A 22157-nucleotide genomic window follows, 5' to 3' on the forward strand; every position below is an offset into this window, starting at 1 on the left:
CTGTATCAATGTGTGTGTTTGTGCGTGTTCATAATATAGTAGGCGGCGTTCATGTTAACGTTACTCACTTGGGGTCAGTCACCCAGCTGTGTCCGAACACATTGGGGTCATTGGTCACGATGCCGTCTGGCTTTCGCATGTCATCGTTGTCATTGTCATTGTAGTCTCCACACAGACCACACAATGTGTCCTTGTAACTGCAGGTCACCAGGTGGAGGCAAAGGAACGAGTGGAGAGGAATTAATTCATGGGACACCTGTTCAGTTACTGTCTGTATCTTTAAATTAGATCAGTGAAATGATTCAAATAACAGACTGTGATGGGTGTCACTCACTCTTTGATCACTTTGATGTCCATGAAGTGGTTTCCATCGTAGCGGACGGTCACACCAAAGTCCATGGCTACAGTGAATAGTTGCCCAGACTTGAACACAGAGACACCGCTGGCTGGAGTGACTAGGTTGACATTGGCCCCATTCAGCTACGCAAGAGCAACACAAGAGCATTTTATCAGCACTCCAACATTTCCCTTTCCGTTAAGCATCACTAGGAAGAAATATGAAATTGCAGGTATGACAGCAGACCAGGGTGCTGCAAGTGCATCGCTGCTCAGCAGCAGTGTTATAGCATTGTTTAACACTTCAAATGGCCATACTGCGGTGACCATTGCTCTTATCAGCGCAACATAGGACTAGGTTTGAAGGCCGCGTGACGGCCTGAAAATCTAGTTTTATAAATGATTGTTTATTGTTGTTGTTATGGTTGATTAGTTACTGACTGCAGGGTGAAGTGGGATTTTTTAAACGCCTAGAAGATGAGCTCCCTGTCGCTCTTGCTTAACAGCCAAGCTGTTAAGCTCTTCATCAAATATGCCACTGTCAACATCTGCAGGCACTAATTGATCACTAATGTGGGTATTACACCCATCTTACCTGTACTGTGCCTCCCCTCAGGATGGAAATCTTCATGCTGCGCACGTACACGTGCACAGCCTTCACATAGGAAACGGTAGGGTTGTTGTAGCGGTTTTCGTTGTCGACATGGACCTCAAAGTACTGCATGGAGGTGTGGTTGCAGGGTTTAGACATCACATAGCTGCAGTTGCCCATGAAGTCGTACTTGCGACGGTCAAAGGTGGTGTAGTGTGGGTCTCCAGAGGCTCTGCAGGTGGATGTAGCTGTATGACAGATGGTGGAGGAAGGTATGTGTTACTGTGTGCTCGGGTTACAAATAATGTTTCATCATCAATCATCACAAAGCCAATCACATTGTCAAAGTGACAGGATAGCAACTGTTTCCTCTATGGAAACGTCAAGAATATTATTAACCACCTTTTAAACTAGGCTTTGTCCATGTGAAATTAATCAAGATTAAGCAACTGCATGAACTATTGCTCTCTTAAAATGTAATCAGAAACCGTATATGCAAAATAAAGATTACTCCCAGACAAGGTGCGTTTGTCATTATAAACGTCCTCAATCCCATAGCCTGGAGTGATGATTCCACTGCGATTGGCTAGTTTGTTGCATGGCCAACCGACAGACTACACCCCATAGCCCGGAAGGATGTTTGGTCTAACAATGAACTAGCCAATCGGCTGGACAATTGGAGCAATCAGCTGGCCAAAGTTGTAACTTCATCCCTTTGTGTTAAAAGTATGACATGTTTTCCTTGACATTATCACCTTTGGGATAGCATCCTGCTACTCCGCTGACCTCACGACACTCCTCTGTGGGGTCACAGGAATTATCCACACACTGCAAGGTGTTGTTCCCTGCACAGCGACACAGCTTGGAGCAGCCGTCACCAAAGATGATCTCTCCAGGCTGACAAACATAAGACAGGGCATGAAGTCAGTCTTAAGGCTGCACATTGTAACTTTCCTGTTCTACTTGGGATTTGAACTCACATCAGGTAGATCATTTACATATGGCGTCTAACCTCGTAGTAGTTGTTGTGTTCATCCAGACAGCCACAGGTCTCCGGTTTGACACAACGGCGTCCGTTTAAGACGTAGCCCGGCTTACAGAAGCAGCCACTAATGCAGGGGCCTGTACAGTTGGTGGAGGGTTCCTTACAGCTGGGACTACAAGCTGGACCACACTCATTGTACTCAGCATTAGGAGGACATGTTGCTGTGGGTCACAAGACAACGCAGAGATGAGAACATTAAATAAATGGTTCATAAATGAGGTATGAAGGACACTTGATGTGCTTGTCGTGCTTGGTTTGGGTTTAGTTGGTCCTGGTGTTGGAGGTTTGGGTGTTGTTGGAGCTGGAGTTGAAGGTCATATATTTTAGTACTTTTTTCACAAGTTTCTATTTGTAATTTTGGAACCAACCTTTCCTGATAGCTTTTGTCTCTGCATAAAAACATGTTATTTGACTGTATCTACATGCATTGAGTGTGAGGTCTCTTTTATTTACACCTGTAAATCTATGATGTCAGCACACATCTCTCAAGTGAAGTGAACTTACTGTTGGGGTAGCAGCCCAGATCTCCTCCTTGTAGTTTACACTCATGCAGTGGAGGGCAGTCTGCTGCCGAACAGTTGACGAAGGGAGCATTACACCTACACTTCAACAAACAGTTCTCCACGTAAAACTCCTCTCCAGGCTGAGAGAGAGAGAGACACAGAGAGAGAGAGAGAGAGAGAGAGAGAGAGAGAGAGAGAGAGAGAGAGAGAGAGAGAGAGAGAGATGAATTCATAAGTCAAAATAAATATGTTAAAGGTGCTGTAAGTGAAAACAAAAATATGTTTGTTAAAAAGTTAAAGCTCTATATACTCTGATCACAAAATGCATTTTCAGGTAGGACACCAATTTTATCCGATCAGGATATTAAACCCATGTAGGCCTATCAGCTTCAATGTCATAGTGTTCCAGTTCCAATTCGGTCTACATTTCCCTGGAAATGTACACATTTCCCAACAGCCTGGTAAATTACTATATTTCCAGGGAAATGTAGACAATCCCTGCAGACTGGGATAATTGGATAAAAAGCAATTAAGCACACAGACACACACTGACACCCTCCACAGAGCAGTCTGTCAGAATGCTCTTAAGTGGTTAGTGCTATAGATAGGATGAGATGGAGTGAGAGGAACCAAAAGTAAAAGTACAAAAATGTTTGAAAATAGCAGATCTACAAGCTCACAACGTGCCGCGATGCGGCGCATTGTGAGCTTGTAGATCGGCTATTTTCAAATAGCCTAGGTATAAAATAGGGCTAAAGTGGTTAATGTATGTTTTATAATGTAATAATTGATATCTGCAAAGTAACTAGTAACTAAAGTTTTCAAATAATTGTAGTGGAGTAAAAGTACAATATTTGCATCTGCGATGTAGTGGAGTAGAAGTAAAAGTATAGACAATTGGAAATACTCCAGTAAAGTAAAAGTACCAAAACTTGACTTAAGTACAGTACTTGAGTAAATGTACGTAGTTACTTTACAACATTGGTTTCACTCAATGTCCTGCACATGTGCAATTTCCAAACTATTGATAGCCTGCTCTATTCCGTCCAACACGGCTTGTCAACCCTGACCCTTGACGTGTGAGGCAATCGGCTGCTAAGTACAGGCACTCGCTCGCCTACAGTAGCTCCATTCTTTATTAGTAGAAGACATTTCAGTCTCTCCTATGTACCTCATAGTATTGTCCGTTGGTGTGTTTGCATCCACACTCAGTGGTCCTCACACACTTTCCAGCGCTGAGGATGTAGCCGGGGTCACACACACACAACTCCACACAGGGACCACCGCAGCCCGTGGGGGGCTTCCCAGTGCACGTATTCTGACAGGGGTCTGCACACGGCTCATAGTGGCTGTTAGCAGGACAGTCCAGAGCTGCAGGAAGGAGAGAGAGGTACATGTATAAACACACACACACCCATGAAACTGGAACAGGTACTTAATGTCAACTTCCCTGTATCTTTAGTTAAATTCTTTCTAATTCTGCTTAGATTATTAGTACTATCGTTCATCTAACATCCATCCATCTTCCCATCTTTTCTGGCATCCACTGGCAGATAAGATCATTAATGGCCATCATTGCATTCCTCTCTCTGTTCCCTGTAACTGATCTATCGTTCCCTCCATCTGTCACTCCATCCGTCCATTCCTCACTCTCTCCATTCATCCCCTCATCCATCCATCTTTCCATCCCTCCATCCTCCACTGGTCAGTTGACTCACGGCAGAATGCTTGGTTCCTCCAGGGGGGGATGTTGACTCCACGGTCCTGGCACTCATTGACGTAGGCTTCAATGGCCTCACACAGGATGGGCTTGGCCCCGTCCAGCTCACACAGGTCAAACAGACAGTCCTTGAAGTAGTCCTGAATGCACAAATGAATTCATTTTAAGAAAAGAGTTGACAAAGTGTTTGAGTGCATATGCACGTGCAATGTGTTTACATGATATTTGTGTGTGTATTAGCACTCACATTGGGGTTGACCTTGCGGTGACAGACAGCAAAGGGTCCCCTCTTGTCCAACAGGATGCCACAGTATCCAGAGCTCTCATACAGATCCTGTTCCTCACCCATACATCCTCCTGGGACCGCGACGTTGGGCTTCTTATTACAGCTATGGAGACACATGTTTGTGGATGAATGTATCTGTATCAATGTGTGTGTTTGTGCGTGTTCATAATATAGTAGGCGGCGTTCATGTTAACGTTACTCACTTGGGGTCAGTCACCCAGCTGTGTCCGAACACATTGGGGTCATTGGTCACGATGCCGTCTGGCTTTCGCATGTCATCGTTGTCATTGTCATTGTAGTCTCCACACAGACCACACAATGTGTCCTTGTAACTGCAGGTCACCAGGTGGAGGCAAAGGAACGAGTGGAGAGGAATTAATTCATGGGACACCTGTTCAGTTACTGTCTGTATCTTTAAATTAGATCAGTGAAATGATTCAAATAACAGACTGTGATGGGTGTCACTCACTCTTTGATCACTTTGATGTCCATGAAGTGGTTTCCATCGTAGCGGACGGTCACACCAAAGTCCATGGCTACAGTGAATAGTTGCCCAGACTTGAACACAGAGACACCGCTGGCTGGAGTGACTAGGTTGACATTGGCCCCATTCAGCTACGCAAGAGCAACACAAGAGCATTTTATCAGCACTCCAACATTTCCCTTTCCGTTAAGCATCACTAGGAAGAAATATGAAATTGCAGGTATGACAGCAGACCAGGGTGCTGCAAGTGCATCGCTGCTCAGCAGCAGTGTTATAGCATTGTTTAACACTTCAAATGGCCATACTGCGGTGACCATTGCTCTTATCAGCGCAACATAGGACTAGGTTTGAAGGCCGCGTGACGGCCTGAAAATCTAGTTTTATAAATGATTGTTTATTGTTGTTGTTATGGTTGATTAGTTACTGACTGCAGGGTGAAGTGGGATTTTTTAAACGCCTAGAAGATGAGCTCCCTGTCGCTCTTGCTTAACAGCCAAGCTGTTAAGCTCTTCATCAAATATGCCACTGTCAACATCTGCAGGCACTAATTGATCACTAATGTGGGTATTACACCCATCTTACCTGTACTGTGCCTCCCCTCAGGATGGAAATCTTCATGCTGCGCACGTACACGTGCACAGCCTTCACATAGGAAACGGTAGGGTTGTTGTAGCGGTTTTCGTTGTCGACATGGACCTCAAAGTACTGCATGGAGGTGTGGTTGCAGGGTTTAGACATCACATAGCTGCAGTTGCCCATGAAGTCGTACTTGCGACGGTCAAAGGTGGTGTAGTGTGGGTCTCCAGAGGCTCTGCAGGTGGATGTAGCTGTATGACAGATGGTGGAGGAAGGTATGTGTTACTGTGTGCTCGGGTTACAAATAATGTTTCATCATCAATCATCACAAAGCCAATCACATTGTCAAAGTGACAGGATAGCAACTGTTTCCTCTATGGAAACGTCAAGAATATTATTAACCACCTTTTAAACTAGGCTTTGTCCATGTGAAATTAATCAAGATTAAGCAACTGCATGAACTATTGCTCTCTTAAAATGTAATCAGAAACCGTATATGCAAAATAAAGATTACTCCCAGACAAGGTGCGTTTGTCATTATAAACGTCCTCAATCCCATAGCCTGGAGTGATGATTCCACTGCGATTGGCTAGTTTGTTGCATGGCCAACCGACAGACTACACCCCATAGCCCGGAAGGATGTTTGGTCTAACAATGAACTAGCCAATCGGCTGGACAATTGGAGCAATCAGCTGGCCAAAGTTGTAACTTCATCCCTTTGTGTTAAAAGTATGACATGTTTTCCTTGACATTATCACCTTTGGGATAGCATCCTGCTACTCCGCTGACCTCACGACACTCCTCTGTGGGGTCACAGGAATTATCCACACACTGCAAGGTGTTGTTCCCTGCACAGCGACACAGCTTGGAGCAGCCGTCACCAAAGATGATCTCTCCAGGCTGACAAACATAAGACAGGGCATGAAGTCAGTCTTAAGGCTGCACATTGTAACTTTCCTGTTCTACTTGGGATTTGAACTCACATCAGGTAGATCATTTACATATGGCGTCTAACCTCGTAGTAGTTGTTGTGTTCATCCAGACAGCCACAGGTCTCCGGTTTGACACAACGGCGTCCGTTTAAGACGTAGCCCGGCTTACAGAAGCAGCCACTAATGCAGGGGCCTGTACAGTTGGTGGAGGGTTCCTTACAGCTGGGACTACAAGCTGGACCACACTCATTGTACTCAGCATTAGGAGGACATGTTGCTGTGGGTCACAAGACAACGCAGAGATGAGAACATTAAATAAATGGTTCATAAATGAGGTATGAAGGACACTTGATGTGCTTGTCGTGCTTGGTTTGGGTTTAGTTGGTCCTGGTGTTGGAGGTTTGGGTGTTGTTGGAGCTGGAGTTGAAGGTCATATATTTTAGTACTTTTTTCACAAGTTTCTATTTGTAATTTTGGAACCAACCTTTCCTGATAGCTTTTGTCTCTGCATAAAAACATGTTATTTGACTGTATCTACATGCATTGAGTGTGAGGTCTCTTTTATTTACACCTGTAAATCTATGATGTCAGCACACATCTCTCAAGTGAAGTGAACTTACTGTTGGGGTAGCAGCCCAGATCTCCTCCTTGTAGTTTACACTCATGCAGTGGAGGGCAGTCTGCTGCCGAACAGTTGACGAAGGGAGCATTACACCTACACTTCAACAAACAGTTCTCCACGTAAAACTCCTCTCCAGGCTGAGAGAGAGAGAGACACAGAGAGAGAGAGAGAGAGAGAGAGAGAGAGAGAGAGAGAGAGAGAGAGATGAATTCATAAGTCAAAATAAATATGTTAAAGGTGCTGTAAGTGAAAACAAAAATATGTTTGTTAAAAAGTTAAAGCTCTATATACTCTGATCACAAAATGCATTTTCAGGTAGGACACCAATTTTATCCGATCAGGATATTAAACCCATGTAGGCCTATCAGCTTCAATGTCATAGTGTTCCAGTTCCAATTCGGTCTACATTTCCCTGGAAATGTACAAATTTCCCAACAGCCTGGTAAATTACTATATTTCCAGGGAAATGTAGACAATCCCTGCAGACTGGGATAATTGGATAAAAAGCAATTAAGCACACAGACACACACTGACACCCTCCACAGAGCAGTCTGTCAGAATGCTCTTAAGTGGTTAGTGCTATGATAGGATGAGATGGAGTGAGAGGAACCAAAAGTAAAAGTACAAAAATGTTTGAAAATAGCAGATCTACAAGCTCACAACGTGCCGCGATGCGGCGCATTGTGAGCTTGTAGATCGGCTATTTTCAAATAGCCTAGGTATAAAATAGGGCTAAAGTGGTTAATGTATGTTTTATAATGTAATAATTGATATCTGCAAAGTAACTAGTAACTAAAGTTTTCAAATAATTGTAGTGGAGTAAAAGTACAATATTTGCATCTGCGATGTAGTGGAGTAGAAGTAAAAGTATAGACAATTGGAAATACTCCAGTAAAGTAAAAGTACCAAAACTTGACTTAAGTACAGTACTTGAGTAAATGTACTTAGTTACTTTACAACATTGGTTTCACTCAATGTCCTGCACATGTGCAATTTCCAAACTATTGATAGCCTGCTCTATTCCGTCCAACACGGCTTGTCAACCCTGACCCTTGACGTGTGAGGCAATCGGCTGCTAAGTACAGGCACTCGCTCGCCTACAGTAGCTCCATTCTTTATTAGTAGAAGACATTTCAGTCTCTCCTATGTACCTCATAGTATTGTCCGTTGGTGTGTTTGCATCCACACTCAGTGGTCCTCACACACTTTCCAGCGCTGAGGATGTAGCCGGGGTCACACACACACAACTCCACACAGGGACCACCGCAGCCCGTGGGGGGCTTCCCAGCGCACGTATTCTGACAGGGGTCTGCACACGGCTCATAGTGGCTGTTAGCAGGACAGTCCAGAGCTGCAGGAAGGAGAGAGAGGTACATGTATAAACACACACACACCCATGAAACTGGAACAGGTACTTAAAGGAGAATTCCGGACAAATTAAGTGTTATCTTTGATGTCTCGTTACTCACCTACCGATGTGAAAAGTAGCGTTCTTTTTTTTCATATATTCCCCTGTCGTCATTTTTTAAACCCCCTCCGTTGTCATAATGGGAGCGCGTGGCTAAGGGAAATTCGTCTATTATAACCGACGCAAAGTTGTTTTTTTCACTACTAGTATTCATAGTAGAGTCTCATGATAGTCAAACATGCGTTGAAACTATCTGCGAGGCTGCCGTCAATGGCGAACGATTTAATACTGGTTGCTTGTTTCTTCCAGAACCTGGCAACTCGTGTTGCCAGAATCTGGAAACAAGCAACCAGTGTTAAATCGTTCGCCATTGACGGCAGCCTCGCAGATAGTTTCAACGCATGTTTGACTATCATGAGACTCTACTATGAATACTAGTAGTGAAAAAAACAACTTTGCGTCGGTTATAATAGACGAATTTCCCTTAGCCACGCGCTCCCATTATGACAACGGAGGGGGTTTAAAAAATGACGACAGGGGAATATATGAAAAAAAAGAACGCTACTTTTCACATCGGTAGGTGAGTAACGAGACATCAAAGATAACACTTAATTTGTCCGGAATTCTCCTTTAATGTCAACTTCCCTGTATCTTTAGTTAAATTCTTTCTAATTCTGCTTAGATTATTAGTACTATCGTTCATCTAACATCCATCCATCTTCCCATCTTTTCTGGCATCCACTGGCAGATAAGATCATTAATGGCCATCATTGCATTCCACTCTCTGTTCCCTGTAACTGATCTATCGTTCCCTCCATCTGTCACTCCATCCGTCCATTCCTCACTCTCTCCATTCATCCCCTCATCCATCCATCTTTCCATCCCTCCATCCTCCACTGGTCAGTTGACTCACGGCAGAATGCTTGGTTCCTCCAGGGGGGGATGTTGACTCCACGGTCCTGGCACTCATTGACGTAGGCTTCAATGGCCTCACACAGGATGGGCTTGGCCCCGTCCAGCTCACACAGGTCAAACAGACAGTCCTTGAAGTAGTCCTGAATGCACAAATGAATTCATTTTAAGAAAAGAGTTGACAAAGTGTTTGAGTGTATATGCACGTGCAATGTGTTTACATGATATTTGTGTGTGTATTAGCACTCACATTGGGGTTGACCTTGCGGTGACAGACAGCAAAGGGTCCCCTCTTGTCCAACAGGATGCCACAGTATCCAGAGCTCTCATACAGATCCTGTTCCTCACCCATACATCCTCCTGGGACCGTGACGTTGGGCTTCTTATTACAGCTATGGAGACACATGTTTGTGGATGAATGTATCTGTATCAATGTGTGTGTTTGTGCGTGTTCATAATATAGTAGGCGGCGTTCATGTTAACGTTACTCACTTGGGGTCAGTCACCCAGCTGTGTCCGAACACATTGGGGTCATTGGTCACGATGCCGTCTGGCTTTCGCATGTCATCGTTGTCATTGTCATTGTAGTCTCCACACAGACCACACAATGTGTCCTTGTAACTGCAGGTCACCAGGTGGAGGCAAAGGAACGAGTGGAGAGGAATTAATTCATGGGACACCTGTTCAGTTACTGTCTGTATCTTTAAATTAGATCAGTGAAATGATTCAAATAACAGACTGTGATGGGTGTCACTCACTCTTTGATCACTTTGATGTCCATGAAGTGGTTTCCATCGTAGCGGACGGTCACACCAAAGTCCATGGCTACAGTGAATAGTTGCCCAGACTTGAACACAGAGACACCGCTGGCTGGAGTGACTAGGTTGACATTGGCCCCATTCAGCTACGCAAGAGCAACACAAGAGCATTTTATCAGCACTCCAACATTTCCCTTTCCGTTAAGCATCACTAGGAAGAAATATGAAATTGCAGGTATGACAGCGGACCAGGGTGCTGCAAGTGCATCGCTGCTCAGCAGCAGTGTTATAGCATTGTTTAACACTTCAAATGGCCATACTGCGGTGACCATTGCTCTTATCAGCGCAACAAAGGACTAGGTTTGAATTGTTGTTGTTATGGTTGATTAGTTACTGACTGCAGGGTGAAGTGGGATTTTTTAAACGCCTAGAAGATGAGCTCCCTGTCGCTCTTGCTTAACAGCCAAGCTGTTAAGCTATTTCATCAAATATGCCACTGTCAACATCTGCAGGCACTAATTGATCACTAATGTGGGTGCTACACCCATCTCACCTGTACTGTGCCTCCCCTCAGGATGGAAATCTTCATGCTGCGCACGTACACGTGCACAGCCTTCACATAGGAAACGGTAGGGTTGTTGTAGCGGTTTTCGTTGTCAACATGGACCTCAAAGTACTGCATGGAGGTGTGGTTGCAGGGTTTAGACATCACATAGCTGCAGTTGCCCATGAAGTCGTACTTGCGACGGTCAAAGGTGGTGTAGTGTGGGTCTCCAGAGGCTATGCAGGTGGATGTAGCTGTATGAAAGATAGTGGAGGAAGGCATATGTTACTGAGAGCTTAGACTACATCCCATAGCTTGGAGGGATGTTTGTTCTGCGATTGGCTTCTTTATTATTAGACCAACCGGCTGACCAATGCTGTAACTTCATCACTTCAGTCAGTCAGTCAGTCAGTCAGTCAAGGGTTTCTCTTGACATTATCACCTTTGGGATAGCATCCTGCTACTCCGCTGACCTCACGACACTCCTCTGTGGGGTCACAGGAATTATCCACACACTGCAAGGTGTAGTTCCCTGCACAGCGACACAGCTTGGAGCAGCCGTCACCAAAGATGATCTCTCCAGGCTGACAGACATTAGACAGGGCATGAAGTCAGTCTTAAGTCTAATTTATATGGAATCGTTCTCTCATCATGTCTTGTAACATTTATGCTCCTCTCAGTTAATGACATCCTCATTGACTCATTTCTTCCATGGATCATTTACATGAGCGATGTAATGTAGGGCGTCTAACCCAAGGGCCCAGCATTCGCCTTTGAAATTGAGTCTATATAGGAAGTGACAGTTCATATGAATGGCCTGTAGTTTCGCTGTTTTAATCCTGCTTGTGTCAGAAGAAATAACTCTTTAGACTTGATTTTCTTACCTTAATACACATGGTTATAAATACTACATCCTTCCAGTCCCTAGTTTAAAGTCTTCTTTAAATCATCATGACATGCGTTTTGGTAAATTATGGTCCCAATTATTTTAAAATTGATGATAAAGTAGGCTATGTTCTAGGAGGGGTGGGATGATTTGATTGACAAGCTACACAACCAATAGCATCAATTCCCCACCCCCGCTCTTGATTGACAAGCTACCCAACCAATAGCATTCATTTCCGGCTGCATAGGATATGACGCGATTTAGGAAGATGGCGGATTTGAAATTGCTGAAACATAGGCTTCATTTACGGTCTGTAGAGTCTATGGGCGTAACACCGTCCATTCTTTTTTACAGTCTATGGTCTAACCTCGTAGTAGTTGTTGTGTTCATCCAGGCAGCCACAGGTCTCCAGTTTGACACAACGGCGTCCCTTAAAGACGTAGCCCGGCTTACAGAAGCAGCCACTAATACAGGAGCCTGTACAGTTGGTGGAGGGTTCCATACAGCTGGGAATACAAGCTGGACCACACTCTATGTACTCAGCATTAGGAGGACATGTTTCTGTGGGCCACAAGACAACGCAGAGAAAAACAACACAGTGAGAAGATGGATTAAAAGTCTTATGATGGCATATGACATAAAATACATAGCATATGGTTTGAAAATAATCTAAGCTACTGGTGAAAGAAGAGATTCTAATATTTGTTTCGAGATATTCCATGTGTTCATAGTCATAGCACAAAATATTCTGTGGGTCCTAAAAGATGAGAGAATGTCAGAATGGTCATAATGCCAGCCACTGGCTGCAGCCTGTTCTAGAAAACCTCTGGCAGTGAATGTGTTAAGGGGTACATAAGGATTTTAGGGTACATACCACATCTCTGTGTTGAGCAGCAGTCCAGGGTCTGGGTGACCTCCACCTGACCTTCCTCACAGCTGATTGGACATGACTTCCTGTTGCAGGTGATCTCCAACGTCTCCTCACATTGACACTCGTCACAACCCTCCTCCCACCTGTCATTGACCTGATGATGATAATAATCATCATAATCATCACATCTACACTCCTCAAAACATGTATATATGACATTGTTGTGCTGTTATCAAACTTAAACTTGAACTTGAAATATCGGGAGCTTGCATACAGAAGCATTTCACCCACTCTTTTACGCCTGTAAAGTTGTGATGTGACAATAAAGTTGAAGTTTAGTTGAACCGATAACAGATACAAATTGCTATGTAGACTACTGTATAGCCCATTTAGACCTGTTACACCGACCTATACATTGTTATATCTTTATAGCCGGGAACACCTCTGTGTCATTTTAGTTGTTGCTATATAGCAACATAAGAAAATATAACAAAACTGCCATTAACTAATGTGAGAGTCCATCACATTGCAAAACAGGTTGTTGAGTGATTTTACCTGCTTCCATTTTCCATTCGGCAGCCGGCAAATGTCTGTTGGAAAAGAGACGAGAATATAGTGTCTAAAAATGTTCTTAGCCTACGTGTATCTTTGGATACAGGAGCAATTGGAAATAAGATCAATTACAGCGTACAAAACACACACGCAATGGAAACATGCTAGAATGGTAAAACAAGGTTGTTCCTTACTTGTTTATTTGTTTATTTAGAGTAGACAATTTTTATTAACTTTTTCTGTTTGTTTTAATGATAAATCAATCAATTGTCCTCCAGTGTTTTCTTTTTCTTTCTTTTTTTTAAATTCATGTTTTATCGTCATTACAATCTCAGTGTTTTGCCAATTATTTGGGGGTCCACTCCACTTGCTATATCCTCACGTCCCCTTTTGGGCCCTGGCCCACAAGTTGGAAATCACTGCTCTAATCCAGTGGTTCTCAACATGTGGGTGGGGACCCAGGGGGGGTGGGGGGGGCCCAGATGACAGTGGTTTGACAATTTAAGGACTTTTAAGACCTTTTTAATACCTCAAAAAGAATTTTAAAAAAAGAAAGAAAAGAAAAAAGACCATTACTGCAACAACAAACTATACTATAAAAACTGATCAAACATGTTTGTCAGATAATGATAAATGGAAATGTTTTTGAAAATAGCCGATCTACAAATTCATAACTATTGCATCTATCTGTGGAACCGAGTCAAACTGCCTCAGCTCCTATACAATTCCAAGTGCTAGTCAGGGTCGGGGCGTCTCCAATTCAAATGATTATTTTGGAAAGGTTGAGAACCACTGCTATAATCAATCAAATCAATAAATGACACCCTCAGTTGATAACCGTGTATGTGTGAGGTGGTCAGTGGTGTAAAGTAACTAAGTGTATTTACTCAAGTACTGCACTTAAGTACAATTTTGAGGTAATTTTACTTAACTGGAGTATCTCCAATTGTCTAAACCTTTACTTCTACTCCACTACATCTCAGAGGCAAATATTGTACTTTTACTCCACTTCAATTATTTGAAATCTTTAGTCACTATTTACTTTGCAGATATAAATTATTACATTATAAAACATACATTAACCACTTTAGCCCTATTTTATACATAGGCTATTTGAAAATAGCCGATCTACAAGCTCACGACGCGTTGCATCGTGACGCGTTGTGAGCTTGTAGATCTGCTATTTTCAAACATTTTAGTACTTTTACTTTTGGTACTTTAAGTACATTTTCTTGCCAAAACTCTTGTACTTTTACTCAAGTAAATTTTGAATTCCGGACTTTTACTTGTAACAGAGTACTTCTACATTGCAGTATTGATACATTTACTTAAAGGAGGAGTTCACCCAAAAAATGACTTATTTTCTATCAATTACACACCCCATGAAGCCTTGATTTCATGGATTTATTTTTGTTTTTGTGGCATTCCTAAAACAATAATTTGATGACCGTGTGTATTTCCGGTAGGAGACACAAATAATCTACTTTGTGTTACCGGCTAGGTAGGAGACGGGAATCAAATTATTAGCTTAAAGGGATTGTTGGCAACATTAAGCCTAAATTTGAAAAATACCTCTATATATATATTTTGCGTTTTTTCCCCTCTATCAGCCACTATATAATGATGCTGGGGTGTTTTCCTGCATTGAAAAACACTCCTCTTTCTGAAATCCGTATTTCCCCTACTATTTATGTTACACATCCGGGTATCCGGTCCGTAAATTCACGCACGCATGTGCGCATCCGTGCGCGTCCGTGTCCGTGTGAACTTTTTACTTTCGGTTTTAAAATGCTCTCAAACTTCGTTTTTGAGGCACATAATTTACTTTTCAGATAGCGTTTGGATAGAATTTAGTTGTTTAACTTCATATATGTGGTCAATTTGTCATGAAAGAGCCTATTTTTAAAAAAAAATCAGAGAACCGGCAGGGGCGGGCATTTCCGCGAATTGTATCCGAATAAAGTAACCTATATTCGGCATGGCCCGTTTAGAAGTCTCCTTAACTCTATGGAAGTCCTCCGTGCGTCACCCCCTGGTGGTCGGGGAAACGAACTGCTGGATTTTTTTCCTTTGTTTATCTCTGAATCGCCTACAATCCCTTTAAGAATGCGACAAAAACGAAAAAGAATCCATGGATTCAAGGCTTCATAGGGTGTGCAATTGATAGAAAATAAGTTTTTTGGGTGAACTCCTCCTTTAAGTAAAACATTTGAGTACTTTTTCCACCACTGGAGGTGGTCTCTGTGAGGTGGTCTGTGTGTGAGGTGGTCTTACCGCAGGTGGGCAGGCATTGGTTGGAGTTTGGACCGTACAGGACGGTTCCGTTGGGACAGTAACATCCCTCAGGCTGCACCTTCGTCAAGGTGGTGAAGTCTGACTTACAGTTATGGATGAAATCATGGTTGTACCTGAGTACACAACAACACACTGGGTCAGAAGCACTGAGTACACAACAACCCACTGGGTCAGAAGCACTGAGTACACAACAACACACTGGGTCAGAAGCACTGAGTACACAACAACACACTGGGTCAGAAGCACTGAGTACACAACAACCCACTGGGTCAGAACCATTATAAAGGTTCAATCATTATAAAATGTTGTTGTACTAGCATGCTAGTACAACTAGCATGCTAGTACAACCACCAACCACCAACACAAAAGTGTAAACAGCAGCAGACACAAAATAGAAAAACAAATGAAAACTAGAAAAAGTGCTCCTCGGAGCACAGGTCTCCGCCAGGTCAGGTAGGTTATTGTGGCCTCCTGGTGGCGCTATAATAAGCCAATGTGAAAAGGGCCATTTCTTCTTAGGCCTATATAACAGCTATAACAGGCCAATCTGAAATCGGGGCAGAGGTTAAGCTTTGGCATCCAGGGAGTGTGTGTGCACAGTTTCGCAGCGGCCGGGCCAACAGCGCCTGAGATTAGCTGTTCACAGACAGACACACACAATTTGACTCCTCCTAAACATGAACAAAATCCAATACAAATTAGCGTCTCTATGTACACATAAGTATCCGTACATAAGAATGTACGCACGCACGCACGCACGCACGCACGCACGCACACACACACACACACACACACACACACACACACACACACACACACACACACACACACACACACACACACACACACACACACACACACACACACACACACACACACACACACACACACACAGTACACATTATGATCACCACAATGCCATGGTGAAAACCTACAGTACCTGAAATCACATGTGAGCTCCACAGCGGGACCACAGGCCTGGTACACTTTCGGACTGGTACATTCATAATCTGTACAGAGAAGCAGTAAACATGTCAACATTGAGGCTATCGAACGCCAAATACTGACCACTCAGCCACTCTCAGCTTGTTGAAGATATTTATTTGTAGATCTGTCCCCCCTGTAGTAACTCTGAGGACCCCTAGGGGTCCCGGACGCATGCTGTATGATCAATGCTGATACCCGTGTAGGCTCGCATAGCCAAACAACTATTCCACAATCTCAGAATGCCATATAGAGTCAGGAACTACACCTCCCAAAAGCCGAGAACGGAAGTTGTCATCTGTTAATCATTTCCGTTCACGAAAATATATTAAAAAATATCTTCACATTTTATTTTAGAATTTCAATTTCTGATAAGCAGCTAGCTATATTCTGTATGCTTTGATTATTTTGATTTATATTAGGACAAATCTGAGCGACTGTAAAGACGAAACAGAAGCGGGGAGGAGGCGTCCAGACTGTATGACGGAAGCATTTGAAAATTGTGGGAGGCTACAGTCTGGCTCGCGAGACTAATACGGGTTGTTTACACCTACAAGACAATGGCGGACTTGGCCACACCCCCAAATACCCATAAGGGTGTCTCAATGAATAAAGATAATCTTGGAACCTTGAATAAATCACATGATCAAAGCTTACCACAATGACTGTGGGTGAATAACCCGTTAAAACCGGGAAAGCATCTGTGTCATTTTAGATTTTTGGGAATACCAGGCTTTTCCTCCGAGGTGGAAAGTCTGGTGAGGCGAGGGTACCTCAGATCACAATTTCAAACTTAAACCATGAACAAAGTCACTACATACAGTAGAACGCTACCGTGGACAGTCGCTTACTCACTTTGTTTACTTTACATAATAAACAGTTTCACGATTTTTTTTAAATAGCAGATCTACAAGCTCTGTGAGCCAAAGAAATCTAAAATGATACAGATGCGTCCCTGTCTGTGACTGTACCCCCTGCTGTTTACATTTCTGACTGATAAAGTGTTCAATCAATCAATCAATCAATAAACCACATGATCAAAGCTCACCACATTGGCCGTGGGTGTCCCTCCTCCAGTCCAGACACACTCCGGCCTTGGCGCAGGCGTCAGCGTACGCCTGCAGGCTGTCGCAGCCGGCGGCGCTGGTGTTCATATGACACACGTCAAATTGACACGCCGCCAGGAAGTTCTCGTAGGGGAGCACCTTGTGACACGCCTCGAACACACTGCCAGGACCAGACAACACGCAGTGGTGTAAAGTAACTAAGTACATTTACTCATGTACTGTACTTAAGTACAATTTTGAGGTATTTCTTTCTTTAGGCAAATGTTGTACTTTTACTCCACTACAATTATTTGAAAACTTTAGTTACTAGTTACTTTGTAGATTTTTATTATTATTATAAAACATACATTAACCACTTCAGCCCCAAAAATAAGAAGAATTTCACGATAAATTTCAATTCAGGAGCCGAGTGTTGGCAGGTATGACATAGGCTACATACTGTAAACACACACACGCACGCACACGCACACACACACACACACACACACACACACACACACACACACACACACACACACACACACACACACACACACACAAACACACATACCTGCTATTGAAGACATCACAGATGTCCGGATGGCAGGGGGTTGGGGGAGGGGGGGTGGGGGGTGCGTCACAGTTATCGTTCAGGCGCCACTCGTTTGCCATGCTGGGACAAGACGGGTCGATTCTGCCACTGGGCAGCCTGCAGTCGTTAGCTTGGTTGTTGTCACATGTACCTGTATTTTTATGACATACATAACGAGACATGTACTGTAATAGTAATAATGTGCTGTACGTGCCACAGCAGAGTCTATTCCAACGGTTCTCAGCATTTCTTACGGGTCTGTAACTCTGAGAGCTAAATCAACACTTATCTACAAGCTCACAGCGTTGTGAGCTTGTAGGTAAAATCAGCACTTTTTGGCACACAGCCAAAAGTATAAATCATGCATTACGACGCCATTAAGGCCTGCCTAAATTTATGCATTTTACAGATTCCATAGTCGGTGGCGTAAATGCAAATAAAAAGTGGGAAAAGTGAAGAATCATTCCCTGCAATTTGAGATCAACTGGTCAATCAAATAAGGAGCTGATGGATGGATGAGGACAGACAGACAGACAGGCAGACAGACAGACAGACAGACAGACAGACAGACAGACAGACAGGCAGACAGACAGACAGACAGACAGACAGACAGACAGACAGACAGACAGACAGACAGACAGACAGACAGACAGACAGACAGACAGACAGACAGACAGACAGACAGTTATTTTCCTTTTACAGAAGGATAGTGAAAAGGGCCACTGACCACACTGTCCCTGGGTGTTGTCATGGAACTTGTCGTAGGCCAGCGTGACTACGAAGGACGCCCTGCGATTCCACGGCCTGCCGAGGATGACGGTGGCACCGATGGCAGGGACGAGCAGCTGCGTGTCGACACCCCTGGTGGTGATCACAAAGTCTTCGTTCTTGCTCTTATAGGCGGCGGCACTCACAAGCTTGTCGTTCACGTAAACCTATAAGAGAATGTGATTTGCGCTGTTTCGTAAACAATTTCAGACATTTCAAAAACATTTCAGAACAAAAACAAACGGAAAAATAATGTGTACTTTCTGAGTTCTGAGCTCCCAGAACTCAGGGTTAGTAGGCCTACCACCTCCTGAGCAGGGCCCACATTCAGTTCTGAGAACCTTATTTGAAACCAAGCCATAACGTATGGAAACAAATCCAGAACATTTGAAACCAAGCCATAGCGTATTGTGACGGCCCTGCCCCCTCTGCCTTCACTGTTGGCTAGCCGGCAGCCTGAGTGAGTAGGGCGGAGTGGAGCAGGCCGTCAGACCAACTGGGTACAGCTGGGTGGGGTGGTTTGGGAGAGTATATAGGGACCTCTCCCACCAGCATCTAACTTTCTCTCTCTCCTCCCTGGAAGCAGGATCTCTGCTTGGGTTGCCAGACTTGCCACCTGGCCTGTGGGGCCTAACCCTTTTGTTTCAGTTCCTTTTACACACCTTTTATACAACACTCACACAGCACATCCCACACATCCATACTGCCCTGCCAAGGTAAAGTGCAGTAACTACGAAAAAAAAATCACTGAAAAATGGGTTTAAAGGTGATTCAACTGGTCAGCCAAATGAGATATCGGCATATAAGTGATATTACACTAATTTTCCATCTGTTCTTGAGGTAGCCTAATTGTTTATCCCCCAAAATCACTAAGGCTAATTTGACCTTTGGGATACACAAATAAGTCGGTGTGTCCAAAAACGTAGTTACTGCACTTTACCTTGGCAGGGCAGCATACACTGCAGACATTACTGATTACTGACTTGCTCACATCTCATACCTGATTGTTTTTGATTATTTACATCCTTTAATTCATTTAGATCAATAAATATATCTTTAAAAGTTTGACTTGTGTGTGGACTCCCTCTTTTGCCATGTGTTCCCTAGTACATGACAGTATGGACACAAATTCATAACATTATTTGAAACTGAGCCATAGGGTTTGGATCCTTTAGGATTTTAACGATTGCGGTTCCTTAACGGTTCCCTTTAACGATTCCTATACGATTCCAAAGTTATGGTCCTTGATATAAAAAAGTTTGAGAACCACCGGAATTGTAATTGTATAGCAGACATGAAGTCCACATACCATACCATACCAGCTACCACCCTATCCGGAACCCATTACATACATCACACGGCCCGACACGGTTCGTTTAGTTTTTGTAGTTGAAAAGAGACATTTCGTTACCAAGCTGGTGGGAACCTTCTTGATAAGGATCTTGTAGCTCCCATAGAAGACCACGATGGACCCGGGACAGGACGTGCCCCCTCCGCAGTCGTAGTTGTCGACCAGGATACTGAAGTTGTACCTGGGGACGATCTCCTTCACCAGCCAGTAGGAGCACTCGCCTTGGAAGCTGTAGGAGGTTCCATCGAAGGTGACATAGTGGGGGTCACCCCAGCCGTGGCAGACACCTTTATAGAGGAAAAGAGGTTGGTGTCATTTACAAACTAATATTTAAGTTCACAAACCGGGGCCTACATTTTTTATGAATAAAAGGTGAGTTTAACCAAGCTGTATGCCAGAGTATATTAATACCACATAACTAATTGATCCGTATGGTAGAGTATGTTAATACAATATAAAGATCATTATCTGCAGTAGTGGCGTAGCCAGGATTTACATTTTGGGTAGGCAAAACACCGGCTGATAAAAAAAATAATGCACATACTCCTACTGTAGCCTAGTAAACCATACAGGTCACATGAATTCACATTCTGCAGAAGACACATGAAAATGTGAATTCACGTGACCGGGATGGTTTACCAGGCGAGCTCCTACTGGCTGCGGCGGCACCTGTCAGCGGAGAGTGTTGGGTGGGAGGAGTAGCCTACGTCCTCCCTGTGGGGGTTCCTTACTGGCAGGTGAGCCAGTAGGATACAACAGCAGTGACAACACATTTAAAGTGTGTGTGGGGATGAATCAATTGGCATGACGACTAAATTGGGGAGAAAAAGGGGTAAAAAGGAAAAAAAAAAAAAAAAAAAACACCTGCCCTGTTTAGAGATCATCCCTGGTAACAGGTAGGACTTACATTGACATTGTTTCTGACCACAGCACCCAGACGCATTGACAGGAACAGAACTGTATCCGTTTGCACACACCACATCTTCATCATGGCAGACCTCACGCTCATAACGGATCTCTCCGTTGAAACACTCCGCTCTGAGACACTCGTTTTCCATCCAACTTTCACCGTTCTGTAATTGGGAACAAATCACAATGATATACAATAAAATATTTTATATTGAGACCCTATGGTATTTTCAATGAAAATAAATTACTCGGTGACCCAGGGGGATAGCAGGGGACCGTACCTATGTTCCCCGGGTCCTATCCCCGCTTTCCTAGGGAGAGCGGGGAATATAGGACCTAACCTAAACCTAACCCTAACCCTAACCTTAGTGGGGAACATAGAATCCGGGGAACATAGACATGACCCCGATAGGAGCCTCGAGTGGCAGTGATGTCAGACTTTGGTTCTCAATTGCTGCTATGTACCTTTCGGTGAGGATGAGTGTTCGTACAGCTCGTGGTGGGGGATGTGGGTGTAGGTGTAGGTGTAGGTGTAGGCGTAGGCGGACAGGTGAAGTTGAGGGTCTGTACTTGACAGCTGTCGTTGCAGTAAAACGTTTCAGTGCAGCCGTTGTCGTCAGACACGTTGTAGACGACCGAACCTAAAGACGGTATTGGGAGAGACAATCAATTAAATAGATCAGTGGCACCGAACGCTTATTAGATGAGAATAGAGCCGTGGTATTAATGCTGTATGACACACACAGTGGGATACATTCCCCAATACAACTACAAATTTCTTTTAAAGGCCACTTATGCATTGTATTTGAATTAAGACAGAATACATTTTTGATGTTAAGTAATATAATCATTTCAACTCTTCCGCAGGAGTGTGTATTCCACCACAAGTCCTACTGTACAGTAGCGGGGTGAAGGAATCATATTAAGGAACATGTTTAGTTAAAAGGGACCTTATGAGCTTGTGTCTAGCACCTACATTCTTATTCTTATGGGACTCCACTAAAATAGCTTTGTATGGTTCACATTAGCGATGTCCGATATTGGCTTTTTTTTTATATTGTGCAACTCTTAATTTCCGATACCGATATCAACCGATACCGATATATGCAGTCTTTTTCACCATAAGTCAACTAATGGTCAGGTATCAACATCACATATCTAATAAAATCAAATGGCTATATGATA

General features: G+C 43.6%; 2 protein-coding genes and 1 long non-coding RNA gene across 3 annotated transcripts; all 3 read right to left on the minus strand.

Annotated features, from left to right (window-relative positions):
• Window positions 1-330: 330 nt before the first annotated feature.
• Window positions 331-3999, minus strand: LOC308086811 (zonadhesin-like; the record flags this gene model as incomplete). The annotated part of the gene is made up of 7 exons (XM_080430456.1): window positions 331-480; window positions 932-1176; window positions 1684-1825; window positions 1941-2134; window positions 2478-2616; window positions 3648-3847; window positions 3990-3999. The coding sequence occupies 7 exons, from the start codon at window positions 3997-3999 to the stop codon at window positions 331-333; spliced, it is 1080 nt and encodes a 359-aa protein (XP_080286582.1).
• A 136-nt stretch (window positions 4000-4135) lies between these two features.
• LOC308086813 (zonadhesin-like) lies at window positions 4136-12864 on the minus strand (the record flags this gene model as incomplete). The annotated part of the gene is made up of 18 exons (XM_080430458.1): window positions 4136-4336; window positions 4444-4585; window positions 4686-4814; window positions 4952-5097; window positions 5549-5793; window positions 6301-6442; window positions 6558-6751; window positions 7095-7233; window positions 8248-8447; window positions 9418-9559; window positions 9667-9808; window positions 9909-10037; window positions 10175-10320; window positions 10728-10972; window positions 11161-11302; window positions 11972-12165; window positions 12479-12629; window positions 12853-12864. 18 exons carry the CDS (start codon window positions 12862-12864, stop codon window positions 4136-4138), a joined length of 2841 nt encoding a protein of 946 aa, XP_080286584.1.
• Window positions 12865-15328: 2464 nt separating this feature from the next.
• Window positions 15329-17458, minus strand: LOC308087346. The gene is made up of 3 exons (XR_013933322.1): window positions 17355-17458; window positions 16263-16332; window positions 15329-15435 (listed from the first exon to the last, which is right to left on the minus strand). It is a non-coding gene; the product is annotated as an uncharacterized lncRNA (long non-coding RNA).
• Between the last annotated feature and the right edge of the window lie 4699 nt (window positions 17459-22157).

This window comes from Gymnoscopelus braueri, assembly GCF_963280865.1.
Source record: "Gymnoscopelus braueri genome assembly, chromosome: 6".
Taxonomy (NCBI): Eukaryota; Metazoa; Chordata; class Actinopteri; order Myctophiformes; family Myctophidae; genus Gymnoscopelus; species Gymnoscopelus braueri.